We start from the raw sequence: 12,828 nt of genomic DNA, 5'->3' as shown, positions 1-12,828 counted from the left end.
TTGTAAACTAAAACTAAAATAATGCACAATAAGTGCTTTGTTGATCCTTACTTTTGAGAGTCATAATAACTACAGACAGCCAAAATGAAAGAGAAAATGAGTACCAAGGTGCAACTGGGTAACAGAGTATCACACCTGTCACAAGCAATGATTTCTTACATGGTCAGTCAAAATAAAATATGTCATGAATTCAAAGTTGTATAACAGATATATACTGTCAATTATTATTATGTGTAGATTTGAGGTCAGGAGCTCAAGCCACACAAAGTTGCAGAAAGGAAACACCGAATGTGTGTTTTCTTTATTTTGACAGCACATTCTAACTGCAAATAAATATTTTTCATTTGTAAAGTACAATCTTAAATGCGTACCTGTGCCAGCTTCATCATCATGTGCGCAAAGACATGAAGGAACCCAACAATAGCATCCCACAGCCTGCTGTGTGCCAGGGACTGCTGGTTGCCAGTGCATGGGCCCTAAAGAGAGAAACCATGTGTTAGGCATATAATAAACAAACAAACAAACAGCAGGTGTAAATGCCTGATATATCCAGCCTTTACCTGAATATATTCAGTTAGGCTGTTGAAAATCTGCTTTGCTACTGTCATAGCTTTGGAGAAATTCTTTTTGCCTGGTTCATCGATGATGTCCTTCCCAGAATAATACCAGTAGAAATCACTGATAGACTCCTTGATTGAAAAGATGAGAGATAAGTAGAGTAGAGTACATTAAGAAATACTTTTTTCATCAGGGTAAACGGTCTTGATTTTTTTCATATAAATTCCTTCTTAAACAACTTAAAACATTATAAACAAAATACTTACAGTGTTTTGATCATCTGCCTTTCTTGATTATCTGAACTACCAAATATACATATGGAAACTATAAAATTACTGAAAATCCATAATAGAAGGAAAGGTTGTATGTACATCCAACCTATACATGCAGTAGCACATCCTTTTATACATGTAGTTATTAAAATATAATTCCAAATATGGCCTTTCACACTGTTATGGTTATTATGTAAGCATTTCACTCTTGAGGCTAAATTACTGTCAAGCTGCACCTGCAGTCGGAGGAGGTAATCTACAGTACAGATGATGATGTTAATGGTGGTTGTGCTTCCTGTTTGTGTCCGCAAGTAGTTCTGAAAATCTGCAGCAAAATAGAGATAACTGTGAAAAGCAGTAATCCATGTCAGTCTTGGTTTTCATTAACTTTATACCTGATGGTTTGAATTTAATTTAGAAACCTGAGTCACTCTCACCATTATTGTGACCCTCACAGAGCAGCTGCAAGAAACGGAAGAGGTCACAGGTGAACTCATCATCTGCCATCACTTTCTCATCTAAAAAAAATAAATCAAATGCATGACAGTGTTACATTATATTCCAGAAGCAAGTTGAGATCATCCTAATAAAATGGTAAAATGTTTTAATTACTGAAACAGCTTGCCTGAGTATAAGCAGTGTGAGGATAGGAAATAAAATTCATTTCTCAACTTTTCATCATTTCTCAATGGATTTTAGGATTAGTAAATAATAATATGAATAGAAACAGCATACAGGAGGCATCAAAGTCTCATGCAGACGGTTAATGTAAAAAGAAGCTGCAGTGAAAAGAATCACACAGTAATAGTCGTACAGTGACATTAACAACATGTATAAACCGGCACAGTTGTACACAGACAGACAGGATTCCAGTTAAAACATTGCAGGACTCAGGGGTGACCTGGTCTGGAGTTTTTTTAAAGTCTGTACTATTCTTTGGATATTCTTCAAAATGGTTATATACTGTATATGTACAATATTACTTAACATATTTATGTTAAAATTACAGGTCACCACTGGCTGTAATGAATGCACACAGAAAAAAATAATGCAGCACACACCAACATTTTTCTGCTGCGGCACTGTTAAATGTCAGAGAGGTTGGGGCATTGTCCATCAAAATGTTGAAAGGAATCCAGTGCTTGATGCAGAGACCACAGAAAGGGACTGTGCATTCTTTAGTCAAATCATAATTCCAGTTTGAGGAGCTAATAATGCCTCCAAGTGCACCTCTACCTGTACACTTGTTTTGTTTTGTTTTTTTATTTCAGCAACAGTTATAGTTTTGATGAAAGACCAGATTCCATTCATTGCCTTTTGAAATGAACAAGAAATGTGGCAGGAGGGGCAGGAGCTATGAACATGAAAGATGGACACAGGCGTCCAATCCTCTCTTGGTAGAATTTTCAGTGTTAGAAAAAGAAGTGATGGAGCAAGAGGGACAGGAGAGAGAGAGGAATAAGAGAACGGAGATGGAAGGAAACATGATTTACCCCGATCTAGGTTCAAGTCTGAGGACCATGAAAGGAGGGACAAGGGAGAGGTGGCAGTGATCGTGAGGAAGGGAGAGAGGATCAGTGTGTTGACAACAGTAGAGGACTAAGAGATGAGGAGGGGGAGATTAACAAGGTTCCATGGCAAATTCATTCAGGAAGAATTTCAAATGAATCTTCTGAATTAGATGACAAGTGTTTGTAAAACATAGGTGAAACCCAATCAACAAATCAAACTAGACATACTTAGGAAACAAAACTGAACTCATTTAAGATAAATGTTTTTAAAAATCCTTAAATCTAATTTTTAACAGCTATCAATATGTTAATATTACATGTTAAGAAACTAATTATTCCATTAAATTAATTAAATAATTGCGTAGTAAATGTCACAGATAGAAAACCTTTAGGGGAAGAAGAATTACTAGATGATCAGAATGTCTTCAGTACACTGATTGATACATTTATTTTCTATATTAATGCTAATGAGGCAAAACCTTAATTACAGTAACTACCAAAACCTTCTCTTGGCCAGGCATCACTTGAGTCAACTGTGCCACAATTTTCCCTCTGAAATGTGTGTGCTGTTGAGTAACAATATGAAAGCCCCTGGGCGTTTTGTACATGTTGTCTCTAACCTACAATGCACAAAATTAACCTCTGTTTTTAGGTCATCAGTATAGATGATAAAGGGCTGTACTGTGATGATAAATGCAGATCAGCAACTGTAGCACACACACAGGAATGCTGCTGCCATCATTTGTACCGCTGAGATGAAAGTTTTGGTACAATCACTAATGATATAATTTGGTACTCATTTATTTTTGAGTTGTTCAGGCAAGTATTTTCTATGCACATTTCAGATCTGCTTTGAATGTCTTTACTTTGTTGATGTGGTATACAAGGCACAGCAAAGCAGTCTACAGTACACGGTGTGTATTTGATTCCTTGTTCAGACAAGACATGTGCCATCATCACTTGTGTCCTATCGCTGGCGGCTGTATACATTACTGTGTAATAAGATGGGTGAGGTAAATGAGTTCAATAATATAAACTGCACCTTAAAACGATGTAGATCAACTACTACATGGTCATATTAAACTGTGACTGTGATGTGATGTTTTGCTTGCTGTTTCTTAGGCCCTATTAAATGAGAAAAAATTATGCTAGAGAAACGACTATGGGGACTTACTAGTGCCCTCCTCTGAGACCATCCCCAGGCCCTCTGCCTTATTCTGCCTCTCAAAGGCATTTAGATCCAGGACACTGCAGAGAACATACACCCAATTATAGATGTGCAATCCCCATTCTTCAAATGTACTTAACAGTTCAAAAATGAAAAAAAAACAACATGTACACTGACCAGCATGTCTGCATCAAAGCCTGGACACTCAAAAAGAAGCCTACATCCTTCTTATCTTTCAGGTACACCAACATTTTCTGACAAAACAGAAAATACGATCCATAAATAAGTGCTACTTTGAAGGAAACTTTAAAAATTCAACATGGTATAATCTAAAGGGTTTGTTTTTAGAAGACATACCCGTTGAACCTCACTGTTCCCACCGTTAAGGATAGAGATACCCAGCTTGAGGGTTGTAGACACCATTGGGCCAGTCTCACCTACAGAAAGAAGAAAAAAAAAAACTAAGTCACAAATTTGGCAAAGAATAAACAGAGTCAGTGCAGGCTGGTTTGCAGACCAAAAGTAAAGTGCTGACCTTTGCAGGCACTTATCATTTGCAGGACCATTTCTGCAGCACCACGATTATGAAGTCTGGACTGCTGGTACAGGAGCCTTTGTTTCTCCATTTCCTTCTCCTGCAGTGGACACAAACACAAGCATTTAGTACTGATATGTTTAACAAGGAGAGTTTAAATGGGTAGAATGGACTATTTCAGGTCAATAACTTGATATCGTAAATACTCCAGTTGCTTCAATATAGAAATAAAAAAAAGCTTACCGGTAATTAAAAAAAGTCCATTCTATCTATTCAAACTCTTAATTTTAATTCACATTCACTCTCCTTTCACCAAACCTTTCACCTTATTATTGTCTAATAAACTTACCTGTTTTTTTCTCAGATGGTCCATAACTATAGTTTTATGCACTCAAAGTGAGCTTTAAAGATAACACCTATTAAATGCTACATTATGTGAGTTACCAATTAGCTCATCATGCTTTTTTCCTTTGGTGGATATCAAAACATTCTGACACTCACTACTTTTCTCCTTTATAGTGTGTAAGGTATAACTGATTTTTAACAAGCATGTGCATTACTGTCCATTTCAAGTGCCTCTTTAATTCACACACATTCTGTCACCACACATCATTAGTCATTGGAGTTTTTACACTACTTCTTTGAGTTTGCTACCTGGAGCAAGCGTCAGACTACAGGAAACCACGGCTTAGTATTTTAGCCATATAACTTACCAAAGTGTCTGTATTGCAGCAGCCCAGCAAGTAAGACACTTTGGACAAAAGCTGTAATTACTCTGTATCAGAGATAAAAATTCTTTGGCAGTTTAAAAAGTGCCTTTTTTGGAATATTAATGCAAATTAAAAAAACAAAACAAAAACATGGCTCTGGCTCTGAAAGGCCTTTAAACACCATGTGTTATGCACAGTTTTTCATTTATAATATTAAGCCAACTGGAAATGGCTATCAAATGAATATCTCTGAATTCAGAGGACAAATTAACATTTCTGTATTCAGAAGCATCACAGATCAACTTGTAGCTTCCCACATCCTGATCTTAAAACACCCCTGCCTCCCTCTCTCCCTCCCTTCCCATGCCCAACCCCCTCCCACCTAACCATTTAAGCCTAACCATGCTTTACCCTCTGTGTTGTGCAGCTGTCCCTCAAACATGTGGTGCCTGACTATATGACTACGCACTATATGCTGCATGTGAATTAGCTTTTACAATTACTGTGTATGAATGTATATATGTAAACTTTAACACTGCATGTTCTGTACTGGCTTTCTCTGTAGTCTGTCAGTATGCTATGTAAGTGGGGGAAGGGAACACTGATCAGTAGCATTCACCTGGTTACTGTGGTGAGAGAGATTACATGGAACGATGGTAAAACAGAGAGAAAAAGCCAAATGGGACAGCTATATAAACTGGGAGGAATGGTCAAAAAGTCTGTGTTAAATCACATTCACAGCCATTTTCAGTAGAGATGTGAATGGCCTTTGATAACACATCTATATAGTCTCGAGGGTTTTCATACAGTCTAATTCCCCCGTTTGATATACTGTAGGCCTCAACACATTTTTAAACAATTTATGGATTTATACATTTTTTTAGTAACAACAATAAATGTTTACAAAGCACAAATATTGTTTAGGGTAAAAAAAAAGAAATCTCACGGCAGTTGTTTAATAGTTCAGCTGCAGCTGCTTGAAACAGTGAAGTTAGCAGTAAGTGTATCAATAAGACAGGTACAGTGTCTGAGACTTGACACAAGGAATGTAATAAAGGCCTAAACAGTGGTAGCTGGTTTTGGTTTTCAGAGTAAACAATGAAGTATAAAAAGGCCTTGCCGGTCCACTCCAGTTCTGTGAGCTGTATGTAGTAACAAACTAGAGGAATGGACATGTGGTAGGGTAAACAGTGTGACAAGAAAGCTTTGAGCTACATTTTTCTCATACTATGCTTGATTGTCCTAACTTGGTCTGTATTGTCCATCAAGCCGAATTGATAAGAGAGTTTAAAAAGTGAATGACTATTAGTATCGGGAATATTATTTGGATTATCATTATTGACGTTCATATTAATTTGTTTAACTAATCAGTCCCAATCCAGAGTCAAGGCGCACAATGGTGTAAACAGGATTAGTAGGTCTTTGAAACAGTAAATGGTGCATCCAAATAACTGTGGTGCTTGTTATATTTGGAATACAATAACTTTTTGTCTCAAGTTAAGTGGGATTTGACAAATTAAGGTACATAGAGTAACTGATAAAGTAAAAAACATCTGGATTGGAGCTTTGAAATTTTAATGTAAGCAACTGACAATGAATGAAGCAGACCATACAAAGAAAATGAGACTAATGAGACAAAAGAAGGATAAAGAAAGCGATGTGGTTGTGAAATAATGTTCCGATGATGAGGTCACTCAATGCGATGAGAGCTACCGCTCATCTGTGTTCCTGGTCCCTAGCCCCTGGCTGCCCATTACCAGTTCTGACTGTCGCACCTCAAAGGACATCTCATCCTCAGCATTCTCCACCATTTCCTCTCCCCCTTCTTCTTCCTCACCAATATGGCAACTCTAAATAAATGGAAAGATAAAGAAAAAATTCTGAGTATTTTAAAGTATGTTATGCACAAATCAGATTTCAAATTACAGCCAAAACCCTCTCTGATTACTCACCTTTGCCATAATATCTGCATATGCCATATACAGGTGGTCTGTGTCAAGTTTACTGAAATGGGGAGGGAAGGAGACAGTTGGTGAACTAGGAATAGCATGTAAACCCGTGTTTATACTATCGTTGTACAGTATCAGTGAGGACCTGTCTAACCTCTTTTCTGTTAGAGCTGTACGACTGAAATGCAGAATAAGCTGGTGGAGGGGATCAGGCTTTGTTTCTTTCTCCTCTTCCTCATCTCCTTCCTCTTGCTCCATCGCTTTCTGGGATGCAGACAGAATAAGAGTGAGAATTTCACAGAAAAAAAAATCCAGGTGGAACAGATGTGAGGTGACACTCACAGATAAGTCATCTATCATCCTATCTTCAAATGAGTAACCCTCAGACTGGAGCCAGTTGCGTTTGTATCCCTCAAGGAACATGTTTGAAGCTCTGTGCCTGCAATGCAAAAAGCAAAACAAAACATGACTTGTATTAGCATTCTTATGCATCCGCTGTGGTTACTTTGTGAACATCTCATCCTGTCGCTGTCGCTTCTGACATGTGGAGGAGAGGACAAGATTCTCACCTCGCAATGTTGTACAGTGGTGTCATCCTAAAGCAAGCGACCACAGCCCTGCGTCTCTGCTTGGACAACAGTTTGTGCCACACCATCTTCTTAGATTTAAATGGATGCTCTGTCTGTGCCAGACACAGTAGACATTGCCAGAGTGGCCAAAAGAAGTGTTATGAAATCCTTTTATGTACAGAAGGAAAAGCCTTAAGACGTAGTTAATTTTATGTCTCATTTGCTCCAACATCTAGACATTAGTCTAATATTCTGTACACAGGGGAACTAAACCTTATTTTTGAACCCTGCACTTAAATTAAAATTTAATAACAGTAAAACCTGATGTTAACATTTGCTGCTGTTAGCTTCTGATTTGTTTTTCATTTCCTGTCTGGTAAAAAGTGGACTGGTTCACACTGCTTTAATTACTGAGGATTCTTAAAGAAAATTTGTAATTTATCTTCAATTTGCTTGTAAGACAGTGTTCTGTCATTTTGTTTTTCTTTAACATTTCTGTTAGATGTTCTACCAAACTCAGAACTATTTAGCTTATTTTCACATACGCACAGTAGTAAAATGTTCATATCTAATTCAAGTAATTTGTAATTAGTTGAATATAAACCTATTTTTCAAAGAAATTTCCAACAGTGGTCACTTCTCATGCTCTGTGCTGGAGACACAGTAATGCATCTAAAGTATAGTTAGTGTGCTTGGGAACAGTCATTCACCAGTTCCAGGTGATACAGGACAGCAGAAACCTCTTGCACTCTCTTGACAACTTTCACTGGAGCGTCAGCATCTTCAGCCTTTCCTGCCATCTCCTTGTACAAGGCCATCTGCCAGCGCATGGACGGGTTGTCCACCTTTCCACAATACAGGGTTAAACAGTCTTCTGAAGCTTTACTTTATTGTGACTGATTATCTTTTATCATAAATCTGACTGCTAAGAAGACAATACAATACTACTGGACAAGCAGCCCAGAAACTATACCTTGCCCTGAAGATGAAGATTGTTCTGCAAGAACTCTCTTACTTCTTCATCAGTGTCTCTCTGTAAAGGAAAAAGTTATCAGTCACTGTCCTCCTAAGGTCCTAATGGTTTAGGAGGTAAACCTGTAAAGAAACGTTATAGTCCTACAGTATTTATCATGATACAAATCTGACAACAACAACCAGAATCATATTCAATCAGAAAAAAACTACCAAAGAGTATCGGATCTTGGCCAGGTTGATAAGCTCCTGATCAGCGGGAGAGCACATGTTGAGGCCTATGGGGAGCATCTTTTTCAAGGCAGCCACAATAAGTGAAGTTTGCACAGAGTAACGATCTCCCCGTCTCTTCTTCTTGGTACGTTCAGTATCTGAACCACCGCCCTAAGTAAAGGGACGACAAACCAAAAATATTCACAGTATCTCATAAAGTGACAGGGGTACAACACCACAGTTTAAACTGCTTTGAATAAAACACATTACAGCCCTGATTCAGTGACTAGCTAACAACATCATGAATACTGTATAAGCGCAGATTAATAATGACCTATTTTTTGACTATAACACCACTAAAGCAAGTCTCTGTATGTGCTACTATACATCACACAAAGTACAGCACAGTCAGCATTCATTAAAATACATGACGAACCTAGGTGCTATGTATTATGCACTACAGGAAGCCTCTCCATGTAGAAATATCCAGCTACATTCACTGGCAATTCTTATTAATGATGTTGCTGCCAACAATGTGCAAATAGAAAGTAGGGGCCTACATTTGAATATCTACATCCTGTGATTCCCCAAATATATAAATTACAGTTTCTCTGAGCCCAGACTGGTAGTAGAGGGTACAGTGAATATGTGAGGGAAAATGAGGATATAGCTGGCTTTGAGAAAGGGAAGCTGAAAGGAATGGGTCTTATAAGAAATTAAATCAATGAAACTGCATTACAAGACATGCAAAGTAAAACAGATTTCATTCAAGAGGCAACCCATGCAGTATTACAAGGATACAAAGTCATATGTTCCATATTATATTTGTGAATTAAATTTTATAACAGTCTTTGGTTAAAGATTACAATATTCGATGATGTTACAGTATAAAGGTCTTGAAATTAGAGTTAGACCTATTAGTAACAGGTTGGTAAAACGGCAAAACTGATGTAAAACTGTCTACGGGATGTGTCCCTGTGCTCACCTCTTGAATACCTGTTTTGTTTTTGCAAGAGTTTAGTGCTTCTGTAATCGGGTCTTTCTAGAAGCCATACACTATGTGAATGCATTTTGTAATGTGAATGTTAAATCTATTACATGTAGGCTCTATGAACAAGTAGGTCACAAGGTATTTTGATTTGAGCCACAGTGTACTATTCAATACTGCTCAGACAGTACATATATTGCTGCTAGAAAGTACTAGAAGAACCTAATATGGTCTATTGGCTTTTACTTTGTAACCTGGGTTTACAAATGTGCTATATAAATAAACTTTGCTTTGCAAAGTCAGTTGTTTTGGTGCTATTTAAAGTGGCTCTAGCATGTAAATCCTTAGTTTGCCTTGTGAAAACAATGGCTAGGTTTTACATGTAAACAAATTTAGATGTAACCAGTACATTAAGGCTGAAAAAATAATGGATAGAAGAGCCTGGTTTATGCCTTTCTAACAGATGTTTGTGTCACTCAGACACGTACAGACATGCACACTAAAATCAGCTCCAGGGGCCCGATATCCCCATATTCAAATAATATAACCACTATCAGAGCCAAATACTAACTCAGTCCATCAGCTACTGCTTCAGTGTTAAGTGCAACTGTGTTTATGAAAGACTAGGGGAAACAGGGTGCAAAGAATCTCAGGTAATATTAATATATGTGATGGTTAAGTTCATTTTGAGCACATTCTGAAGTGGGAACCCAACAAATGCTTTAAGAGATCTGTTCCAGTGATGTTAAGCATCAAGTCATGTTAGTGTGGGTATGAGGGCGTGTCAGAAATGTAAACCATGATGCGCTATGGCATTTCCAGGGAGGAGAGAAGAAAGAGCACAGAGAATTCTAACATCACCCCCTAGTGGCACAAAGCTGCATTACAAAAGCTACAGGACAACCATCCTTCAACAAAAAGAAACAACAGACATTCTAGAAGACTCATAAACTCAACTATGGTCAAAAGAGAGCAAACTCATTGACAGGACGATGGCACTGTGCTCTCACTGCCACTTTTGGTTTGGTGTAAAGCCCAGTGCCATGAGCCTAACTCTACAGCTGAGTACTTTCATCAAGCGCCTCCAGACTCCCCCCCCACACACACTGGCAGGACTGGGGATGGCCCACAAATGGGTCTTCCCTGTGGTCCAGTGATCCTCCTAGTGCATATTCATTACAGTTTTTCATTCAGTGTATCATTTGGCACTAGTCAAGTAGTTTTGTGTAAGGCATGGACTGTTGCATTCCAAGGCTGTGCGTCATTGTACAAGTTCAGAGGCTCATACAGCACATTGGAGTATAGCTACACTAATGATAGTGCTAATGAATCCAAACTCTGCTATGCCTTTGAAGAAACTTCTGACTAGGATTTTCTTCTTCTGTCAATATAAATAACTCTTTATTAATAGCAATCACCAATTCTCAAGTGACATAATGGACCTGAAAGTATGCCTGACTATCAAGATACAGCTGCATGTATGGAAAAAAAAACGTTGTTACTGACACTGAATAAATTGTCTTATGTCTCTGTGAATGAAATGTGTATGTCTTGTGTGTGTCTGTGCAGATGTGTGTGTGCACCCACAAGTGTACTTGTGTATTTATGTGTATGTGGATCAGATGTGCCAGTGTGCTGGAGAGGTTGATGAAAAGCTCCCCCAAAGAGAGGTGCCATGCGATCAGCACAGCGGTCGTGCAGGAACAAAGTCTAACCTCTGAGTCCCCGCCCTGGAAACCCAGCCGCAACCCAAAAGAAGAGGACAAGGGACAGCCAAAGAGAGAATATTGTTAACACAACTGCTATTACTCTTAAAATTGTGAATTTAAATCAAACTTCCAAGTTATTGAAGGCATTGCTGAGTTTAACCAAGCCCAATAAACAAAAACACTAAAAACAGAACATGAGAAACTTTAAATGCTGTACCTGGTAAAGATGGTGTATACAGTAAAAGCCTTTGTCTCGGATTAGATTGTGGTCAGTTTAATATTTTGATTTCCCTAAACCTATTCTAAGAACAATATAATTTATTTCAATAAATGACCATTTAGAACTGTCTGAAAATGATGGACAAATAACAAAATCTTAAAATCGTAACAAAAAATAAAGGCACAAAGAAACATGGACAGCTGTTTTATGACATGCTTGCAATACACTACACCAGCCCCAGTGCAACAGTGGCTCTGCCTTTCATTAACTCACCTTGCTCATTTTGCTCTTGCTGTCAGCAGTGAGGAACGACATGTTATTTATCTCATTTATCACTACAAAGTTCTGTTCCTCTCGCTTGAAATTCTACAGTGGAGAAAAAAACAGAAAACATACAGTAAAGGAAAGGAAAACTGCTATAAAATGCTGTAGTCAAATGCAAAATGATCATACGCACATGAGACTTGGACCAGAAAATAAAGACCTCTCCAATCATTCGGAACAGCTCTTCTGCATCTTTTTTGGCATGTCAGCCACCTCGCCCTGTAGCAGCACAGATTACTTTAAGGTTATGACAAGTAACAAACAACAGATGAAACTTTTAGTGAATCATGCTGCAATTCTGTCAGTGCCAGGCAGGATTCACAGTTCAACTTTATTTATTTTGGTTCTTGTAACTTTATTGTACCTGTTATTGTCCACATAGCGAATAAGCAAAGGATAGAGAGCATACAAGTCTCTGCATAGGACAGCAAACTCATCACGTATAGTGCCGTCTTCTTCGTCCCCCTCTGATTTCCCCTCCATCCGCAAATGGTCCTCTTCAGCCACCACCTTGGAAGTGCGTTTCTTAAGCTTCTCCATTGTTGGGATGAAGTGGGACTTGAGCATTTCTGGCTTTGCCCTGCTGACAATAGGCTGTGAAAACACTAAGAGAGAAAACAAATGGTCATCTTACTTGAACAAAAACGTAGGTGCACACTGTGACATGGTAGATAATAGAGCATAAAACAGTACTCACCAGCCAAACGCTTCATCCAGGAGGCCTCATCAATACCCAGGTTGTTGACTACAATTTTCATGATGCTGCCTAGAAGCTGATTAAGGTGTTCTGATGTGACCTCAGTGCAGAGGCGACTCTCCATCTCAGGGAAGCTTTCAGGGCCTCTCTCCCACCAGCGAGGCAGGTAGTTACACAGCATGGGCAAAGTGATTTCGATCACATGAGGCATCTCAGTATAACGAGCCCCTGACTCTGCCAAGTCTCCAATCTCCTTTAGCAGAACATCCAGCTCGGGAATGTCTGGACATAATTCCTGGACTTCACTGGGAAGGCCCAAAACTTTGGCATTCCAAAAGTAGTAGTGAAAGAAAGAAAATTCAGAAACAAGACTTTGTTAGACAGAAAACAAATCTGAGGAAAAGGTAACACACTCACTGGCGCTTTACCTGGG

General features: G+C 38.5%; 1 protein-coding gene across 1 annotated transcript in view; it reads right to left on the bottom strand.

Moving 5' to 3' along the window:
• Nucleotides 1-12,828, bottom strand: part of LOC109959404 (ryanodine receptor 1-like) — a 49,892-nt gene that overhangs the window by 10,389 nt on the left and 26,675 nt on the right. Inside the window, 22 exon segments of the mRNA XM_020598718.1 lie at nt 372-476; nt 561-689; nt 1,067-1,155; nt 1,268-1,348; nt 2,324-2,341; nt 3,516-3,589; nt 3,687-3,763; nt 3,867-3,946; nt 4,045-4,144; nt 6,530-6,604; nt 6,707-6,758; nt 6,858-6,967; nt 7,046-7,142; nt 7,273-7,385; nt 7,983-8,117; nt 8,246-8,305; nt 8,458-8,628; nt 11,648-11,740; nt 11,832-11,901; nt 11,903-11,917; nt 12,063-12,303; nt 12,396-12,726. Of these exon segments, the coding sequence (XP_020454374.1) occupies nt 372-476; nt 561-689; nt 1,067-1,155; nt 1,268-1,348; nt 2,324-2,341; nt 3,516-3,589; nt 3,687-3,763; nt 3,867-3,946; nt 4,045-4,144; nt 6,530-6,604; nt 6,707-6,758; nt 6,858-6,967; nt 7,046-7,142; nt 7,273-7,385; nt 7,983-8,117; nt 8,246-8,305; nt 8,458-8,628; nt 11,648-11,740; nt 11,832-11,901; nt 11,903-11,917; nt 12,063-12,303; nt 12,396-12,726 (2,316 nt within the window).

The sequence above is a fragment of the Monopterus albus genome, unplaced genomic scaffold (genome assembly GCF_001952655.1).
Source record: "Monopterus albus unplaced genomic scaffold, M_albus_1.0 scaffold39.1, whole genome shotgun sequence".
Lineage (NCBI taxonomy): Eukaryota > Metazoa > Chordata > Actinopteri > Synbranchiformes > Synbranchidae > Monopterus > Monopterus albus.
Note: the sequence above shows the minus strand (reverse complement) of the source record. Positions and strands in the feature narration are given on the sequence as shown.